Source organism: Vidua chalybeata, chromosome 3, assembly GCF_026979565.1.
Source record: "Vidua chalybeata isolate OUT-0048 chromosome 3, bVidCha1 merged haplotype, whole genome shotgun sequence".
NCBI classification, from domain to species: Eukaryota; Metazoa; Chordata; class Aves; order Passeriformes; family Viduidae; genus Vidua; species Vidua chalybeata.
This window is the reverse complement of record NC_071532.1, coordinates 98,088,753-98,107,167: the sequence shown is the minus strand read 5'-3', so window position 1 is coordinate 98,107,167 and position 18,415 is coordinate 98,088,753. Positions and strand designations below refer to the sequence as shown.

The 18,415-nt window shown below is 40.5% G+C and overlaps 1 protein-coding gene and 1 long non-coding RNA gene across 5 annotated transcripts in view; one reads left to right on the top strand and one right to left on the bottom strand.

The window, feature by feature from the left end:
- The window catches only part of ASAP2 (ArfGAP with SH3 domain, ankyrin repeat and PH domain 2), an 83,410-nt gene extending 71,423 nt beyond the window's left edge, over positions 1-11,987 (bottom strand). For all 4 annotated transcript variants that reach the window (XM_053939706.1, XM_053939707.1, XM_053939708.1 and 1 more), the window contains exon 1: positions 11,600-11,987. In XM_053939706.1, coding sequence (XP_053795681.1) covers positions 11,600-11,725 — 126 coding nt within the window. In that variant the 5' untranslated portion in view covers positions 11,726-11,987. The remainder of the gene's footprint in view (positions 1-11,599) is intronic.
- Positions 11,988-12,145: 158 nt separating this feature from the next.
- LOC128786456 (uncharacterized) overlaps positions 12,146-18,415 on the top strand; it is a 37,578-nt gene continuing 31,308 nt past the window's right edge. Inside the window, exon 1 of the long non-coding RNA XR_008430299.1 lies at positions 12,146-12,239. This is a non-coding gene — a long non-coding RNA (uncharacterized LOC128786456). The remainder of the gene's footprint in view (positions 12,240-18,415) is intronic.

Below are 18,415 nucleotides of genomic sequence, written 5' to 3'. Positions count from 1 at the left end.
TGATGAGCTGGCTGATGGGATTTTCCTTTTGCAGATCTTTTAATTCAGTAACTCTTTTCCAGTAGTAAATCTTTTTAGACACCATCAGAGGCAACAAGAATTAATCTTTGCAGAATATAATGCCCTTTTATTCTGCATGTGATAAGCTTCCTGAAAAGAGAAATTTTAGTTATTTATGTGAGATACTTTCCCCAAGTATGGGAGATACTCATTTCCAGATACTCAAAAGTTCCCATATTAGTGGTCTAATTTGGTATTTGTACTCTTCCAAACCTCTACTTAAACCAGACAGACATTCCTGTTACAATCTCTATAAAACAATGAAAACTAAACAGTTATGTTTCCCGCTACGTATGATATACTTACTCTATGCTAAATATGAGAACCTTTGCAGTATGTGCACAGATCAGCTGGATGCCATAAATTATCTATCTCTCCACACCCAGCACTCCTTTGACTTTTTCTTCTTGAGGTATCCAATAACTCTAGGGACAAGAAACTAGCCTAAAAAAGAGAAGAGTCTACAGCAACACAGCAAAATTGAACTTCATCCTTAACAGGCCTCTGAGAGCTTCTTAACAACAATAAATAATAAATCAGTGTCACAAACATCTCTGGCAGACACATACAAGGTGTCCATTCTGAAAGGAAATAGAAGGCACACAAACTCTATCTAGTTTATGATACACCTGAAAGTCTTAGGATGTCATATTCCCACAACAAAGAATGGCAGAAGTATCTACGGGGGACTTCAGGAGAGTAAGACAAACCACCTCAAATGAACCAACCATTCCCAGGGACATACTGTCATACAGAACCAACTGTCAAAATAAGGTTCATCAGAGGTAAAACAGTACATTGGACATCATCTCTCTATTATCAGGGTAGAAATTTATTAAGAGCATCTACCTATAATACTAATGGTATATTATAATTACACATAAAACCCAGTGTCAAATGATATAACTTATTTTCTCTTGAAACATTATAAAATTATTTCTGTTCTATAGTGGCTTTCAGACTTCAGCCTGTGATTTGCACTCCAACTTCTCTGTAATTCACTATACATCTGAAGATCTCTGCATGGTCTCAGTATCAATACATTTAAATGAAAGAATGCATCTGAACTGCCATTCATTTCAGATTTCAACACAGAAATCACAGGACACTATTACAATCTTGAAAGCAATGATCTTAAACTCTACTTGAATTTCAGCAGCTTTAAGTATAACAAAAATTAACAGTTCAGACATTCCTGTCACTAGAGACAGCTGCCTCAAAGTGTAAGTGAATCTTAAGTGATGCAATTATTAGTGCACCAAACAGTAGAGATACAATACTCATTTACATAATATTGATGCAAAAATAAAAACTTTATCCCTAGAGTGGACTTTCCCAAAGTAATGAGAGAGTTCATGTCATGGAAGGTATCTATAGAACGGAACAGATGGTACTTCCCTGTATCACCAATTTCGATTAGGAAGGTAAATTTATACACAACTGTTATCTAAGACAAAACACTACCTAAGACAAAGAACTTTTGCATTTAAAATTGAAGCAATTTAGAAAAGAGAAGCACGACCAGGCCTATCAGAACTTCTGTTGCTCTTAAATGAAACAGAAAAGAGCTACTGAATCAACTGATTGAAGCAAAAGAGACAAAAGGCTGAATCTATATGTAACCAAGTACCATGTGTCCTTGCACCAGTGCCACATCTCTATGGCCTGGGGGACAGGGAAGGCAGTGGCAAACATGACCACTCCATCCCTAGAACAGACTGGGCTGGAAATACTTATATGAACAGCTTATCATCTATATCCAGACCATTTACGCAACAGAAGAAAGGGAACTAAGCAGAATGAATGAAACCAAACAAAAAGCAGCTTAGAAAAGATTTACTACTTGCTTCTTCAATGCTATTCTCATCAGCACAATTAGCATCTAGTCTACATGGAGCTCAGAGTGTAGGAGGACTCTGCTGGCATTTTTTTCTATTGTTGTGTAACATACACCTACAGTGCTGGAAAATAAACAAATAATTAAAAACATGTGCTTTGCAAAACTCCATACTGCATGTTTTGCACGTGGCTACGGAGCAGGGGTTCTGTGTTTGCAAATGCTAAGGAAATTTCTACTCCTACTGCAATAGCCAAACAGTAATCCTTGTTGATTGAAGGGGCTTAAAATGATTACTTCATGCATTTGTTTCTGAGTTGACTTCTCTAGAATACAGCCTAAAATTCCTTGAAATTGCATATTCTAGGAAAGAAATCTTTCATTAACAATGAATAGAAATCATAAAACATGAGAAAATAATCCATAAGAACATCCATACCCCTTCACTACCATTTTCCCTTCCTATGTGCTTTTTAAATGGAGTACAAAGCTTTCAGAAACGTGGAAGTAGTTTGTTCAGCTCTAATCATTTCAGCTGTTTTGATGTATCTACATGCATACTTAGCATAATGCCTAGACAGAATTATAGATTTCAGGCTACAACTACATTGATAATCTGATCTTTAATCAGGGCTAGCTGAGGGGTCCACAAACAGCAGATGGTTCTGAACACCACACTGCTCCAAGACAACAAGGAGCAGAGTTTCAGCCTTCTCTCCCAGTTCTCTATTTCTTTTGGTTTAAGAAGTCAGATGCTAGAATTTATACTATAGCTTATTTTACAGCCACCTCTTAAAGAATATATTCCAAAGAAATACACTTCACTGCACAGTATGTCACTTACATAGTAAATATTTTTGTGAAGCAGAGTTCACACACACAAAGAAGCACATTTTTCAAATTCTGTCCAACACCTACTCACTTGAAAACAAAGCCTACTACTTGAGATGAAAAGTAGTGAATCACACCACCGAAGCTAATTTCCTGCAAAGCACCATCGCTCATAAGAAAACGCCTATTCAGTTGCAATACTGTATCTTGGTTCCTCCATCAATAAATTCTCCCCTGTAAGGTAAATTATTTTCTCTTTCCAAATAAAATTGAGATATGTATAATATCTCATAAAGTCTGCATAATTCTTAATTACATCCCATTTTCTGAGGAACTTACAGAACTCTTCTTCCATCCTAAACTACACAGTAGGATATAGATAAGAGGTCACCATTATTCCCTGTCCTGCACCACTACCCCTTCCCTATATTCCTGCCCTCCTCCTTGCTACACTGATCCTTTTCACATTAGCCCTGCCCCCACGTTCTCAGGCCTGTTTTCATCCTACTTCCTGTGTGAGCACTGCCACACTCCCTCTTCCTTTGCAGTTCCTGTCAATTCCAATTTCTCTGAACTTCCTCAGACTTCTTATGCATTTCCTTATCCCCTCCTTAATAGCTTCTTCTCCCCAAGTGGCAATTCCTGACCCTTCAATTCCTCATATGCCATCACAGTACTTCTGCTTCTGAATAACTCTCTCAATCTCTCAATTAGTTTTTAATTCAAATTTCCTTTTCTTGTTCTTCATATATGACTGATCTCCATGTTAGCTCTTAAACATTTCAGGTGCCCATTACTTTGTGAGTCTTCCCTTTGTTGTGTTACCATTTTTTGTTGCTTCCCAGCCAAATTTACTTGACCACTTAATCCCTAGACTGATGTAAACTTCAGAAAAGAAGTCTAGATTTAGTCGAAACAAAAGAAGCTTGTGGTCACCTTAATCACAGAAAATCTCATCTCTACTACTAAAACTCTTTGAGCTGATGTCTCTGTCCCCACCAAGAGCAGCTACACAGTAAGCATTTGGCATACAGAACAGCTTAAGCTTCATGCTAACAAACGTGAGACTGTGTGGGGAAAAGGCTACCAAAAAAAAAGAGAACTCCTGCCCTCAATTTGTAATAAAGTTAATAGATACAAACTTCAAACTTCTGCTTGTTCCATAACTAGAACAACATTTTCCAGCTGGGTTAAAGAAAAAAAAAAATCTGTCTCAGTTAAAATGGACCAAAGGAGAGATTTTAGTGCTATATGAGACCTGGGTATAACCATTTTTTACAGCTTTACAAGTATGATTCTCAGTAATTCTGATTTCCCATTAGCAGCTTCCAGCACTGCTGAAAGAGTAAATAAGGAGACACACAATTTCTCCTGTTGTGAACTTCTTGCACATTTGACTATGCTACAAACGTGAAAGCACTGTCTTCTTGAATACCAGTGGTAATTGCTGTAAATGCATGTTTAGAGTGTTTTTCAAGCATTTCTGGAAGCAGGAGGGGAACCAGTACTTGCTTGCCACTCATCCAGGAACACTTACAATCTTTGAGTAAGAACACCTCAATTTAATGGTCATGGTCTGCATTTCTGCATTCATTGTAATTTTTAAGATGTAAATATTTCTCCTTTCTATCCCTGCTTTTTTAACCCTCTGTGCTACATCACATATAAAGCTAGTCTTCAGAGGATTTGTCAGAAATATTTGCTAGTTACCATCTTAGCTGTTTCAGGATCCTGGGAAATAAGTCAACCAGCCCCAACAAACTGAGTGCTTTAAGCTCACCATTTTGTTTATTGCTTTGCTTACTTGCATCTCTATTCCTGCCATCCATTCTACCTTCTCCCACACTTTGAGCTCAAAAACTTCAGCATAGCACTTGTTTAGATTTGGCAATACCTGCATTATCTTTAATACTACTATATTCTAACTGCATATTATGTCTTTTTTTTCTCATTGCAATTCTATGTGCTTAAAAGTGTTTTTGTTTTCTTTACTGCCTCCTGTCACTCCTAAAGAAACATGACCTTTGCAAATTTGTCTGTTATCTTTACACATATTCTTTAAAACAAAACCTTCCTCTGAATATCTGGATTTTTCTTCACATGTCTGACAGGCTCAGATAATTTGTGACATTCTTCCTGGGGTATTTCAAGTCTGTAGATTTTGCCATAATTTTCCCCTTTCCTGGACTATGTAATGAACATTTTTCAGGCTTTAGTACATGCACTCTTCAGTTCTATCGACCTCACCAGCTCTCAGTTTAATGATTTTTTTTTCCATATATATACATATATATATATGTATATGTGTATGTATGTGCTTTGCTTTTAATTTCTTTGTTTTGCTTTTAGTACATAATTAATTCAGCCCCTACTATTCAATAAACACTTCCCTTGTTTCCACTACTTTATTCCTTCCTTTAAACCAGCAATTCTCACATTAGCCCCTCCAGCTTCTGTTTCCTTGTATAAAAGTCAGCATCTTGGCTTGCCATGACAGATGCCTGACTATAACACGACTTCTTCCCAACTTCACAGAGAATATAAGATTTATTTGGAGACAGCAAGGGCTGAGAACAAGAGAAGGCTCTTGCCACTGCCCCAACTATGAGAGGCATTTCATCTCAGCATGAAGCCCACCTGAGCTCCAGCCATTGCTCCAGTACCTTGGACAGGGCTGGGCCAAGGCAGGGACCTCCACAGGGTCAGACAAAGCACCAATAATTGCTGTAGCAAAGGAGTTTCAAGGAATTAAGAAAGATAAGAAGACATTTTGAAAGCACGGAGAAGCTTGATACCCAAGACAAGAGAGGGAAGAGTGAGCCTAAACAAGGCCAGACCCGACTTCTGTGGAGCTTTAAGTAGAAAGGTTGTTTCTGGGAAACTGGATAAAGATCATGTGGGCTCTCAAGGGTGAGGTTCAGAAGGTGCAGTGCTGGAGCTTATACAGGGAATGGCTGTATGTAATACATACACGTACTCACACACAGAAGGTGGAAATTATAAAACAATCATAGATTTAAGAGTCGAACTATGTGTTTAATAACCACTACTCCAAAGCATATGAATAAAAAGAAAGCACTTCACAGTGGTTCATCTACTAACACACTACACTAGTCAGGTGCACCAAGTTTTCTTCCATTTCTCCACCTGTATTCATCAGCTAGATCCACCTGACATGTGGATTGTAAGAACTCTGGAGCAGGGATTAGGCTTTTGTCCTGTGACTTTGCAATGCCTTTCAGAATAAAGGCTTCACCTTTATTCACCTTTACCTAACATTGCTGCATATTATGGTATACAGATAACAACATGAAGAGGAAGTGAAGGTGGGTTAAACCTAAGCAGAAGTATCCACTTTCTGCATTACCATGTTCTAGCATCAGCATGAAGTACACTAGATTCAGATAAGATGATTCTGAAAAATATACCAACAGTATGGAAAACTCAAAACACAAACTCCCCAATTAGTAAAATACTTCAGAAAGATATATATCTTTCTTTATAAATCTATATTTTTCATTCATGCTTCTAGGAGGAATGGGAGCATTTGGTAATGTGAAGCAGATTCATCATCAAATGCCCTAAAGTAAGGTGCACAGAAATCTTTTTTTGTGGTTTGACATTGTTTTAACTGACTACATGTTGACATTAAAGGTTTAAAGTTGAAACAGTCTATTTGAAAATATGCACAAAGCTCCAGCTGAAGCCGTACAGTTTAGCTCCCGTAATTCTGCAATTTTCATCCTCTATATTCCTCTCAAAAAGAAAACAATACTCCTTTTGAAATCATCATGCCTTTTGTGTTATAATGACTTTTCCAGAAACCTCTGGATGCTGGTGACAGAGAATCATGATTCCAGAAAGGAACACAAAAAACACTGCAAACAACATGTACTTGTGGAAGTGTATTTAGTAATGAGGTAAGAAAAATGTGCAAATATGTTCTACTAAAGAGCATGCTATAGTGGGTATAAAGATACATTTTATTAAAAAGAAATATACAAGAAACCATAGTAAATTTCTCAAAATGCACTACAGTGCATTGACACTTCCTACTGCTTCTCAAACTATACAGAATCACCCTCTTCACATAACTTTGAAATGCAAGGCACAATCATCAACTATAGGAAAACAGAATCCAGTCCTATAAATGTAGCAAGCAAATAGTAAATATACAGGTGTATCCATGTATCCAGACTCACATTCTCCCACCCTACCAAGCTGTTATTACATCTCCCCCTCGGTAGCTTTGCAGAACCAAAATGCAGAAGAGAATGCTACAGAATTGTGTCATACAAGAGGGAATCAAATTCAATAAACATTGATCCCTTACACCACTCCAAGCCAGCTGAAAACTGTGGATTGCCTTAGGTAGCAAGAAGATTTGCCATTTCTGATAGAAAATTGCATTATAAATGACAGTGAGGAAGAAAAGGATTTGATACAAAAATGACATGCTGCATTTGTAGGAGTGGTAATTGAAAAAAAAAATTTCAAAGTGTAAAATAACAGAATTCTTGAGGTATAATCATCATGGAATGGGACCTACAAAACAAAGGCAAAAGTAGAGACCTGAAATTACAAGTTATTCCTTTAACATTAATTCCTCAGTTTTTACAAAAATTCCTTGAGAGTGGTTTTTAAATAGACTGTAAGCAATTGAAATCTATTTCTATTCAGAGAACTAAAACCATCTTTGGTACCACTATACTGTTTCTTTTAGTTGTACACTTTACATATTTCCCCCATGTTTGTCCTCTCTACTTTTTAGAACACATTTACTCCAGTGGCAAGTGCCACTGTGATGTGGAAGTGTTCCAGTAACCTATTAAACTTCTCTCAGTGTTTTCATTCTCCTCCCTTCATAGGGAAATCTGTGCATGCAGTGAAGTTTACGTAGGTGGTTAAATTTTGTACCTCAATCCTGACTTAGATGGAAATGTCTTAAGCACAGGGATGGTCTGCTACTCTCTGTTTACAAATTAGTCTGCAAAACTGCTCCCTATCCTAATTACTTGGTCCAGCACTGGACCCCAATAAACAGTCAGAACAGAAATATGGGCTTCACTTCCACTCTTTATTGTAAAACTTAACTCATGCTTCAAAAAAAAAAAAAAAAAAAAAAAAAAGTGGCACAATTAGATTCTAGTCATTCAATTACTCAAACTACTTTTTAAAAATATTTAAAATTATCACAGTGACTAGAACCACTTTACAGGTTTCATTACAGTTTAGGGACTATTTTATTTAACTTACAGCATATAAAAGAGAGAAGCATGTGTTCTACGTAACAGCAGTACTGAAACCAGATTTTTAAGCATTCATAGTTTAAGAATGGTCACCACAAATTTTTAGATCCTGTGACCTTTAGTAGAAACAGACAATTAAAAAGGCTTCAGCTCTCAGACCACATTACGGATTTCAAGCAACCCCTCCCCCAGTCATGTGACCATGCTCTGCACTCTATCAATTAAAACTTATTTCATCTTAGACACTATCACACATGTAAAGATTAAACAGTAACCTGTAAGGGCCTATGACATATTGCTCACTAATAATTTTGTTTCAGAAGAAGCAAAATATTCCCAACATTTTGCTAACATCCTAATCTGAGAACAATGAAGAAACTATATGATTCCTTTTCCTTTGAAATCACTTTGTGTTCCACAAGCATGCCTTCCCTAATCCCTTTTCCACTACTGAGAGCAAATAAACAGATTCAGCAAAGAATCCGATGCTCTTTCTGCAAGTGTTTGAACAGGCACCAGCTCCCAAACTGCAATGCAGGTGTTTCTGGTGATCTCAAAAGCCATAATCCATGTCTGTAATCAGTGTATATAATTATATAAACAATAAAACTGAAAGTATTTTCAACTGATACTAAGAATCAACCATATTGTGAAACTGACAGAGGTCAGTTAATCCAAGTTCAGATTTAAGACAATACCACTGCCCACAAAGATATACTGATAAATTATACACTCTTAATTGTCCAACATCTTTTTAACTTCCTCACTTAACAAGCCTCTTCCACTCCACCATGGAAAGCTTCATTAACTAAACTTTTAAGACACTGTTAAAATACCTACTAATTAACAAAGACAGAATTACAAAACTAGTAGCCAGCAATGTTAAGTGCAAAAGACATCCCAATAGGATGTGAAAACACATCTGTGTGTGTGGACAGTTGAGCTCAGGCTAACAGGTCACAGCAGCCTCCCGCTCCTGTGCTTCTGCACTGCCTCCCCAGCTCCCAAGGAAGCACCAGACTTGGGAGCCTACAGCTGGCTTCATGCAGGCAGTTGAATACTCCGTTCCTCCGTTTTCTGGGAGTAGCAGTAAAGAGACATCCTCTAAGTATCAGTATTAACCACTTAATTTGTTGATTTAATGAATGCATACAATATCCTGGGAAGTAAAAATGTGTCTTCAGTTAATAAACTGGCTCTTACAGCTGCTTGTTCAAACCAGTGCATACACAAAGTCAGCAGTAAGCCAGTTTCAACTTACCTATTAACTGCTCTAAAGTAACACATTCCCTCAATCACACACAGCCAGACCTTCCAGATCCCAGAACTACACTGCCTGCTGCAAGAGAGCTGTGTGCTCTGCAAATCAATGCTTCACACTACCATGCCACTGGAAATGCACAGGTTCTTTGTATTCCCTGAACATTTTTGGTTGCATTCTTTAATAAGCTTTAGTTCATAACAAGCTGAGGAACTACTTCTTGCCCAGCCTCCCAGAAAAAAAGGTGCTGAGCCCTGACTTCTCTATTACACAACTTATAGACAGCTTTTTATCCAGGAATCACATTTAACCTGAAAAACCAGGCACGTCATGGTGCCTGAGTTTTCCAAACCAAAGGACCTGAGTATTTCTAAACCAAAGAAGTCTAAGCCTAAAAAAAAATTTCACCATTTTGAAACTAAGAAAATATATTTGTTGTTCTTGTCAAATCACAGAAAAAGATTCAGCAGTCATTTCCACACATGCTTTCAGACAGCAGCACAAACAGGCAGGAACTGCTGATATTTTGCCAGAAGTGCCAGATAGATCAATACTATTAACAACTATTGCCAGTCTCTGCAATCTCTCACCTCCTGCCTTGCAAACTTTACTAGGCTCGTTGTTTATCATCATTATTACTAAAATAATTTTGTACTAAGCTAGCAGACAGCATCTAATACCAGAAATATGCAGATACAAAGAAAAAATTAATGTTCTGACTGAGTTCTATTAAAAATCAAACACCAATCCACTAAATTAGACTTAGAGAAAAAACAATGTTTTTCAGCAATAAAAATCTCTAAATCTCACAAAACTGCTTTTGGCACAAATGCTTATACCAACTTAGATCTTGTATTAATCAATTATTAAGCACTTCCACCATGCAATTAAAATCATTCATTACTATAAATATTCAGGAAGAGGTTGCCTTTGTTACAGAATTGTTGATCTTAAGACTATCGGGTTAATAAAGCATAATTAAATCCAGTCATTTTAGTGCAAGCTTGCAGGGCAGAAAATTACCTCAGGAACAAGATTATTTTGAATTCAACTCCTTGCTTTAGTGGTTTTGGGAACTGGCAAAACAGGAAAATCCTGAAAAGGGTGTTTAAACACCTAACCTGGGTTTTGTTCACTTAAGACACGTTAATAATCCATTGCTAGTGGCAGTTCTTTTGAAAGAAGGGACATCAACAACTGACAAGACTCTTTTTGCTGAAGAGGCTCTTTTTAAAATATATGCTTACTACAAAACAAATCAACTAAATACACACTGTAAGAACTGATGTAACAGGTAGATGGAGCAAATTAATCTGCAGCACAAGTTAGATTCCCCCCTCCTACAAGTTACTTTAGAGAAGCTGCTAGGGGAGTGAAGATACACAGACGCGTCTCATTTCATTGTGCGTGTATGACTGGGATGTGGAATGTGCTCTCTGTGTTCAGACCTGTCCCAGATTTCCCTCTGATTTGAAACAGGAGGGAAAAGAGCCTCCCTCTCCCGAGTGCTGGCAGACATCCCCCGTGGGAGAGAGGGTGGGCTCTCACCATCAGGTTCAACGGCACGTTCCGACTATCTTTAAAGACAGAGAAACACTCGGCTCTCGGCGAGACAAAAGCGGCTCAAGCCAGGCACCCGCAGCCCGGCTGTCCCGGAGAAGGCAGGGAAGAGGGAGCTCGGGATCCCGCACACCGAAGAGCGGGCACGGCCCTGAGGGAGTGGATCCCAGGGAGGGCTGCCTTAAACCGTATGGCCGGGGGAAGTGCGTTTAAATTTCTGCTTGCGGGAACTGGAAAGAGGATTAAATCCCACCTGTGCCCGGAGGCAGGCAGACACACACTCAGGGTAAGGACAAACAGGGAAAGCCGAAGCTCCACACGGCAGCTGGCGAGGCCAAGGCGGTTCAGGTGTCGATGTGAAAGAAGGGGCTGACGGAGGAGACTGCAGAGTTCAAGTTCTCCCCCCGCCCCCCCCCCCCCCCCCCCCCCCCCCCAACATTTACAGGGAAAGCGGGCGGAACCGCCCGGGTCGGGGCTCCTTGAGCGTCAGGAGGAGCGAGAAGCGACGTCTCGGGCTCCCCCAGCTGAGGGCAGCGGACGACTCTGCCCCGCCGTGCGCTGAGGGACGGGTGGAGCGTGAGCCCCGCGGGCCGGGGGAGCGGCGCCCCGGCCCTTCCCCCCTCCTTTTCTTTCCCCTCTCCACTCGGGCGAGCCCCATTTCCATTTCCTCCAAGCGGCAGCCGAGGGCGCTGCTCGGGGCCGGGCGGGAGAGGGAGCGGCAGGAGCCAGCGCCGGTAGCGCCTTGTTCTCTGCTGCCAGGCCAGAGAGGGTTGCGCGCCCCGCGCCCCCGCCCGGGCTCACCTCCTCGATGGCCGCCACCGTGTTCCTGCACTGGGCCATCCGGGTGGTGAAGTTGGAGGCGGTGGGTGACTTGTAATCCTCATTGGTCTCGGACACGAATTCCGACACGGAGATCTGGTCCGGCATGGCGGGGCGGGGATGAGCGAGGGGAGGGAAGGGGAAAGCAGGCGGCTCCAGGGGGCAGGGAGGGGTGGACGTAGCGGGGGCTCCCCCTCACATCGCTCGGCAACCGGCGGCGGCGGCAGCGCCCTCCTCCCAGCCCTGCTGTCTGGAGCGGTGTTGTTCCTCCGCCGCCACACAAGGAAATTCCCCGCACCCACACTCCTCCTCCTGCTCCTCCCGCGCGGTCACGCAGCACCGGGGGCCGGGCACACGCCCAGCCGCGGGAGCTGCCTCCACACCCCGCCCTCCCGTTCGCTTTCTCCCTCTCGCTTTCTTCCTCCTCCTCCCTCGCTCCCTCACGCGCTCGCGGGGCGGGGGCGCGGCCGCGCGACCCCCCGACGGCCCCCGGAGCGGACCTGCCGCCGCGCGCTCGCCACCCGCGCCCGCCCTGAGAAGATGGCGGCCCCCTCCCTCTTTCCCTCCCTCAGTCCGTCCACCCCGAGCCCCGAGAGGAGAGGAGGTGGCAGGCGCCGGCTAGGTAATCCCAGCGACAGGCAGGACGAATCCAGCCGTGCGGTTCGGGTAGTGTTTAACAACAAAAACCCAAGGGCAGGGGAAGGTGAGGCGCAGTGCCTGCCTGGTAGGAGTGGGAGCAGGTTGAAGCCCACAGGACAGGTCTCTGCACTGTCCCCTCCGGGACTGCCTGCAGGTGCAGAGACAGTCTCTTCCCTCACAGCTCGTAATTTATGGTTCAACAGTTTAATCTGTTTTACGAGTTCGTTGTCTAGTTTCGAGGGAGCTAAAGATAAATGTTGTCGTTCCCAAGAGGTCCGTGCAAAAATATTTTTAGGCTAAGTAACGTTTAAATCTGAATTCCTAAAAAGCTTTTTCTGTACTCAAGGAATAAGACCTATCAGAGGAGTTGCTTTGTTCTTCAATATAAAGCCACAAGGATCACTCAAGGCAAAAAGGGGGAAACACAGCTGAGCTGAGCGTTTGTGACTAATGCAGCAGAAGGGACACTGGCAAAGTGTCACTGAACGACATGGTGTTGCTTGCATTGGGAATACAGGGATGTGATCCATGGCAGTGGTTTCTTTTGGCCTCAAAGCCCTTAGGACTCCTATCCAATTCCTGCAGAAAGCTTCGGAAGTTTGTATTTTGGCCCAGAAACTCTCCTGTGGCTCTTTCACTCCCCTCTGGTGATAGTTATTAGCTTTCTATAAGTGACTCTTTATTACTGTGTTTTAAAACTCTTCAGGGAATTCAGATGAGTAAGCAGGTACTCTTTTGCTGCCATTTGTAAAATGTCCAAATAAATAACTGTAAGCCTGCCCAGATGTTACTGCCCTTTGCAATCCTTGCTAGATTCTTTAGCATAAATAATAAAGCTTGTCAACCATATTTATTTTACTGGTTATAGTAAATCAGATGAATGAATGCAGGGTCTATCTTCATGTTCTTTCAGTTTTTTAACTCTTAATAGTTTTTCCGTCCTAATCATTCCTTATTTTCTCCAATGAAAGTCACCACTGTTGTTTTTTTTTTTTAACTTCATTGCTGCTCTCCTTGTTAATACTTATGTATGATCAGTTACTACAGCATATAAAGGTATATACATTGTTCTGCTGCTAATGCATTAAATTTCTTTTCTGTATTTGTACGTCACATAATAAATAAGTATAGTTGAGTGTAAATATTAATTCTTGCTGAAAATGTGTGATCTTACATCTTCATTTTTGCATTAGCTGATGGTGGTACCTTTAAGGCAACACTTATCACACTATTACCCAAACTTAGTCAACACTAGCATTCTTAAACTGCCTACCATATCAGTGTGGCATATTTATTTTGATATTTTGAAGGGGATGAAAAACATGGGATCTAAAAGGCAAATACTCCTAGACTTTGACTTTCTGCAGCAGCTCTTCTGTCAGATATAGTGCAAATCTGCAACATAATAATACAGCCTCTAGTGGTTGAATCCACAGTTTGATACTGGAGTACATGCAACTGAGATTGTGTCATGGTTTAACTCCAGTCCAGTACAAAGCAACAAAGTACCACACATACACTCATCACTGCAGCTCTGCCCAGTGGAAAGGAGAATCAAAAATAAAGGAAAAAAACTTGTGGGTTGAGCTAAGAACAGTTTAATAATGGAATAAAAATAAAATAATAATTATTATAATAGTAATTTTACTGATAAAGAGAGCAAGAAAGGTAGAAAACTGAAGATGAACAAGCAATACACAGGGCAGTGCTCACCAGCCACTGGCCAATACCTGTCCCATCACCAAGCAGTGGTTGATGCCCCAGCCAACCCCAGGTTATGTGCCGAACATAACATTCAATGGTCCAGAATATCCCTTTGGCCTGGTCAGATCAGCTGTCCCAGTTACTCACTTTCCTGGCTTCTCATGCACCTGCTTGTAGGCAGAGCATGGGAAAATGGAAAGTCCTTGATTTAGAGTAAGCACTACTTAGCAACAACTAGATTGGTGTGGTATCAACATTATTTTCATACTAAATTCAAAATGCAGGATTGTGCCAGCTGTGAAGAAGGAGATTAACTCTATCCCGGCTAAAAACAGGACAGACGGTACCATCATGCAATGAGTCTTTGAATTCTACAGATTCTATTTTGTACAGCAGGTTAGGTTGGATGATTGCAGTGATATCTGATCATCTTCTATCTTTAACTTAAATAGATTCAAAAATTTGCCATCCCAATGAAACTGCAAGGTCTTTTTCTTGACAGACTGTGCATTTGCCTCAGCTCTCCTCTTTATGAAGCTAAAATCTTGTGCTTGGGTAAACTTTCTAGAAGTTGTTTAGACTTGATATCAAGACTCAACAATTTGGAAAATTCCCTGCTTCTGTTGTGTTTTAGGACACCAGCTAATTGCATCCACAGCTATTATTCCAATTTTTCAGCAGCTGAGGAACTATTTGATACTCGGGCTTTTCTACTTGTAAGCATTCTTGTACACAGGCACGAAATAATTTCCCAGCTTATTTCTTGATAAACTAAACTGAACAACTCCCCTCTTTTAAAGAGGGCAGAGTTAATTTGAATTGCTTTGCATTGGCCACAAACCCAAACTGAGTATTCAGGGGTGACTGTGAGTCAGCTGACACATGGCACCTCATTACTCTGCAGTAACACTTTTATTAGTGTGTGCAAGTCCTGTGTCTCTCACTGAAAGGCTGTTTTCTCAGCCCTTCCATAATTTTTACAGTTCTAACACCTCAATAAATTATTCTCCTGGTTCTCTACTCCTTCACTGTTACATTCAAGAGTATTATTAGACTTTCTGGTCCCAATGTCATGCTCAGGCTCATCTAACCCTACAGTCTGGCCTTTAGGTATTTATGAGTGATACTTAATTTCAACCATTCTTTGAACCTGTGGATAAGTACTGAAGTGGAATGCCCTTGATAATGAGACAGCTGTGAACAAAGCTTCCTTGTGCAGAATGGAGTACTACTATTTTGTCTCTAGGTTTTCCTCCTTGCTTCCTCACCATGGCTCCTCCTGTTCTGGTTTTGGAACCTCCCTCCCTATGTCCCTCCCTAGATAAAATGCCACTGCCTTCTTTGACCCAGTCACTCAGAGATCTTCTACTAAAGAGAAATAAATAAAAATTTTCCAAAGATTCATGCTCTGCACATTGCTGAAAAGCTTCTAATCTACTGGATATATACCAACTGCAGCTCCATTAGTCAGAATACTTGATTTGTACAAACATTTCTCCCAACAGTGACTTCAAAACAGCATTAATGGTTACATCAGCCAGTGTTGTTAAAAACATGTCATCTTCAAAATAGTAAGACAGATTTAAAAATAACTGATTTTCTTATGTTTTTGTTTATTTTATGGTTGGTTTTGAGCCCTTAGAAATCTTATCTGTATGTCAAAATCTTTATTTGCATTACTGCTAGTGAGAACTCAAACTGAGGACCAGGTGCTATAGAAACAGAACAATAAGGCAGCCTCTGGAGATCTTGATATCTAAAATTAGCTAATGAAAGGCAATTGAGTTAATACAAGGAAATACTGGACCATTATTGGTCTGTATTACAGTCTATGATCTTCACACACTGCTGCCCAAATGTTTCTTTAGACATTTTAAGTAGGATTTTCAAGAAGGATTATGTGATAGATTGGTGTGTTTAAGGGGGAATTATTGCAAGAATAAGGGTCCGCATGAAAGAAAGCATGAAAGACTTTGTGTCCTTGAAATTTAACATGTCAGAGTTGGAGGTAAATGTCATGGATGGATCAGAGGAAAAATTAATGTCTATTTAATGAGAGGACATGCTAATGGACTTTTGAGAATAGCAGGGAAAGAACATGATGATCTGGTTAGAATATGATGATCCCTCAAGCAGTTGCCTAGGATAGGACCCAAAATGTGTAAGGTTTTTTTTCTTTTTTTAACGCACAGCAGTCATGTCATTACTGCCCTCCACTAACCAGCTCCATGACAGATTGTTTCTATTTGCTCTATCTGTATGTTATGTTAATGGTTTTTCACAGAATTTCTTTCTTTGGTAGCTTTAGATAGTTTGAGGAAATACTTTTTCTTGGCCTTCTTTGTGTGTACTCAGCACTTATAATGATTCTGAGGTATATTTGTTAGTTCTATTAAAGGTGTTTTGAGGGAACACAACAAGAATATGATTCGTAGAAAATCCCATTAGCGTCATCACTTATCTTTGAAATTTGAAATAAGCATGCAAATAAATGTAGTCTGGCAGCTGCTAATTACTGTGTGACAATTTTCAGGCAGGTGGATATTAAACTCAGGAAATTTCTATAGTACATATAATTCGTAGCAGATTAGTAAAACACTGTGTGGTGAGCCTTATTAGTGGATTCTGTAGTTTCATCCCAATTCTTACATTCTTTCCATGAAGTGTCAATCCCTGGTGTTGATAGTTCAGAGAAACACTTTCAAAACAGCTTCCACTTTTGAAAATTTGTTACCAAAGTTTGGGAGAAAGATTTCTCATGATTTCTAAATGTATTAATACCCAGAAGAGCAGATACCTGGTTATATTAAAGTCTTTCCTATGATTTTAGAGGTTTAACTCATGTTTTAATGATACCAATTACAACATGTAGCAGCTTTAGAATAGCAAGTTTGTCTGCTCTTTTAGAATTAACTTGAAAATAACTCCTATTTGAAAATTTATTTGGTCTCATAGGACTATTTCCAGAGATTTATTTCTACAAATTAGTGCAAATTCTGCAAATTAAAAAAGTTAGTTCAGGAAAGTATGTTTTTTCAGGTCCTTTTGCATTTGGAAGTACCTACTTGAAAATCTGGATTAAGCATATGTGATTGTATGCTTTTCCCACCCTTACTATATTTTACATTATGTACCTTTGCATTGCTCTCAGACTTTTGTGGAGAATTGTAAAAGATTTATTTTGCCTAGTACTAATAGTAATAACATCACCTGTAATTGGAATAGTAGCGTGTAGACAAAAGCAAGAAGGAAAACATGGAGTTGAGTGTTGGCATTTTTTTTTATTTCCCTCAAAGCTCCTCAAAGATACTATTTAAACCAGCAGTGGGGGAAGCATGCTACTCCAAGGGTGAAACTGGACAGGACTGAGTCTGCAACATCTTCCAGTGTAATCAGAATTTTGCTTACTGAGATGTGGCAGAGCTACACCACGTGTTTTAATTTCAATTCAGTATTAATATCTTAGGGTCACAGTATTTGTAAGGTATGCCCTGGATGAATGTGAGCACTGCCGTGTGTTATCTTTCAGGATGCCCTCGAGCGCCACCCCTCTCACGAAGCCTCGGGCTGTGCTGTGTTGTGTGGATCAAGCCTCAGGCCCCCGGGCCATCTCAGGAATGCACGTCAGAGGGGAAGCCCTCAGGGATACTGACTGCTGAAGTTACCTTGCTACAGTCCCAGAGAGATTCTTCTAACATTCATCTGCAGAGCTTGTGTTTCCCCTGGCTGGGCTGCTCCCTCACCCTGTGTCACCATCCCTAACCACCACAGCTGTTCAGTCTCTGCACTGGGCCATAAACCAGCCTGTTGACACAAGGGGAAGAGAGTAACATCTGCAGAGGGAAATTCAGTCTTTCTAGTACCCAGGCAGTTGTAAATACCTCTGCAGTCACAATGTTCACAAGAAGCACATCCTGAAAGGTCACTTTTCAAGCCTCAGGTCATGCTGAACCACATCGTTCCTGTCAGCAGCTCAGCTGTGTCTAAAGACTACACAATGGAGGTACCCTTACATAGACAAGGCCTTTTGATCTTATTCTGATCCTACAGCTCCAGATCACCAATGAAAATAGGCAAGGTCAGCAGTCTGTGGGTCATTTTTGCATTCACTAGACCATATTGAATACACTGCTCTGTTGTATCAGATCCCTGATGTATAGGTTAAGATAAGGTGATTTCTCTTCTGAGAAATGAAAGAATTACAATTCAGTGCCAGAATCAGCAAAGTTTCAGGTGACAGCACTTACATGGAAGACAACTGGATGGTGTTTAGGAATAAAGAGACATTAGTTCCCATGGGCACAAAGTGAAGAGATGAGGAATGTTCTGAGATTCAAGAATTTTTGAAAAGAAAGAAAAGCCTGTATTATTGTCAAACACAAAGCACCTTTATTCCTCTCATAAATTTGCTGTAAAGGACCAGTTCCTGAAACTCAGTTCAGAAGACAGCAATGC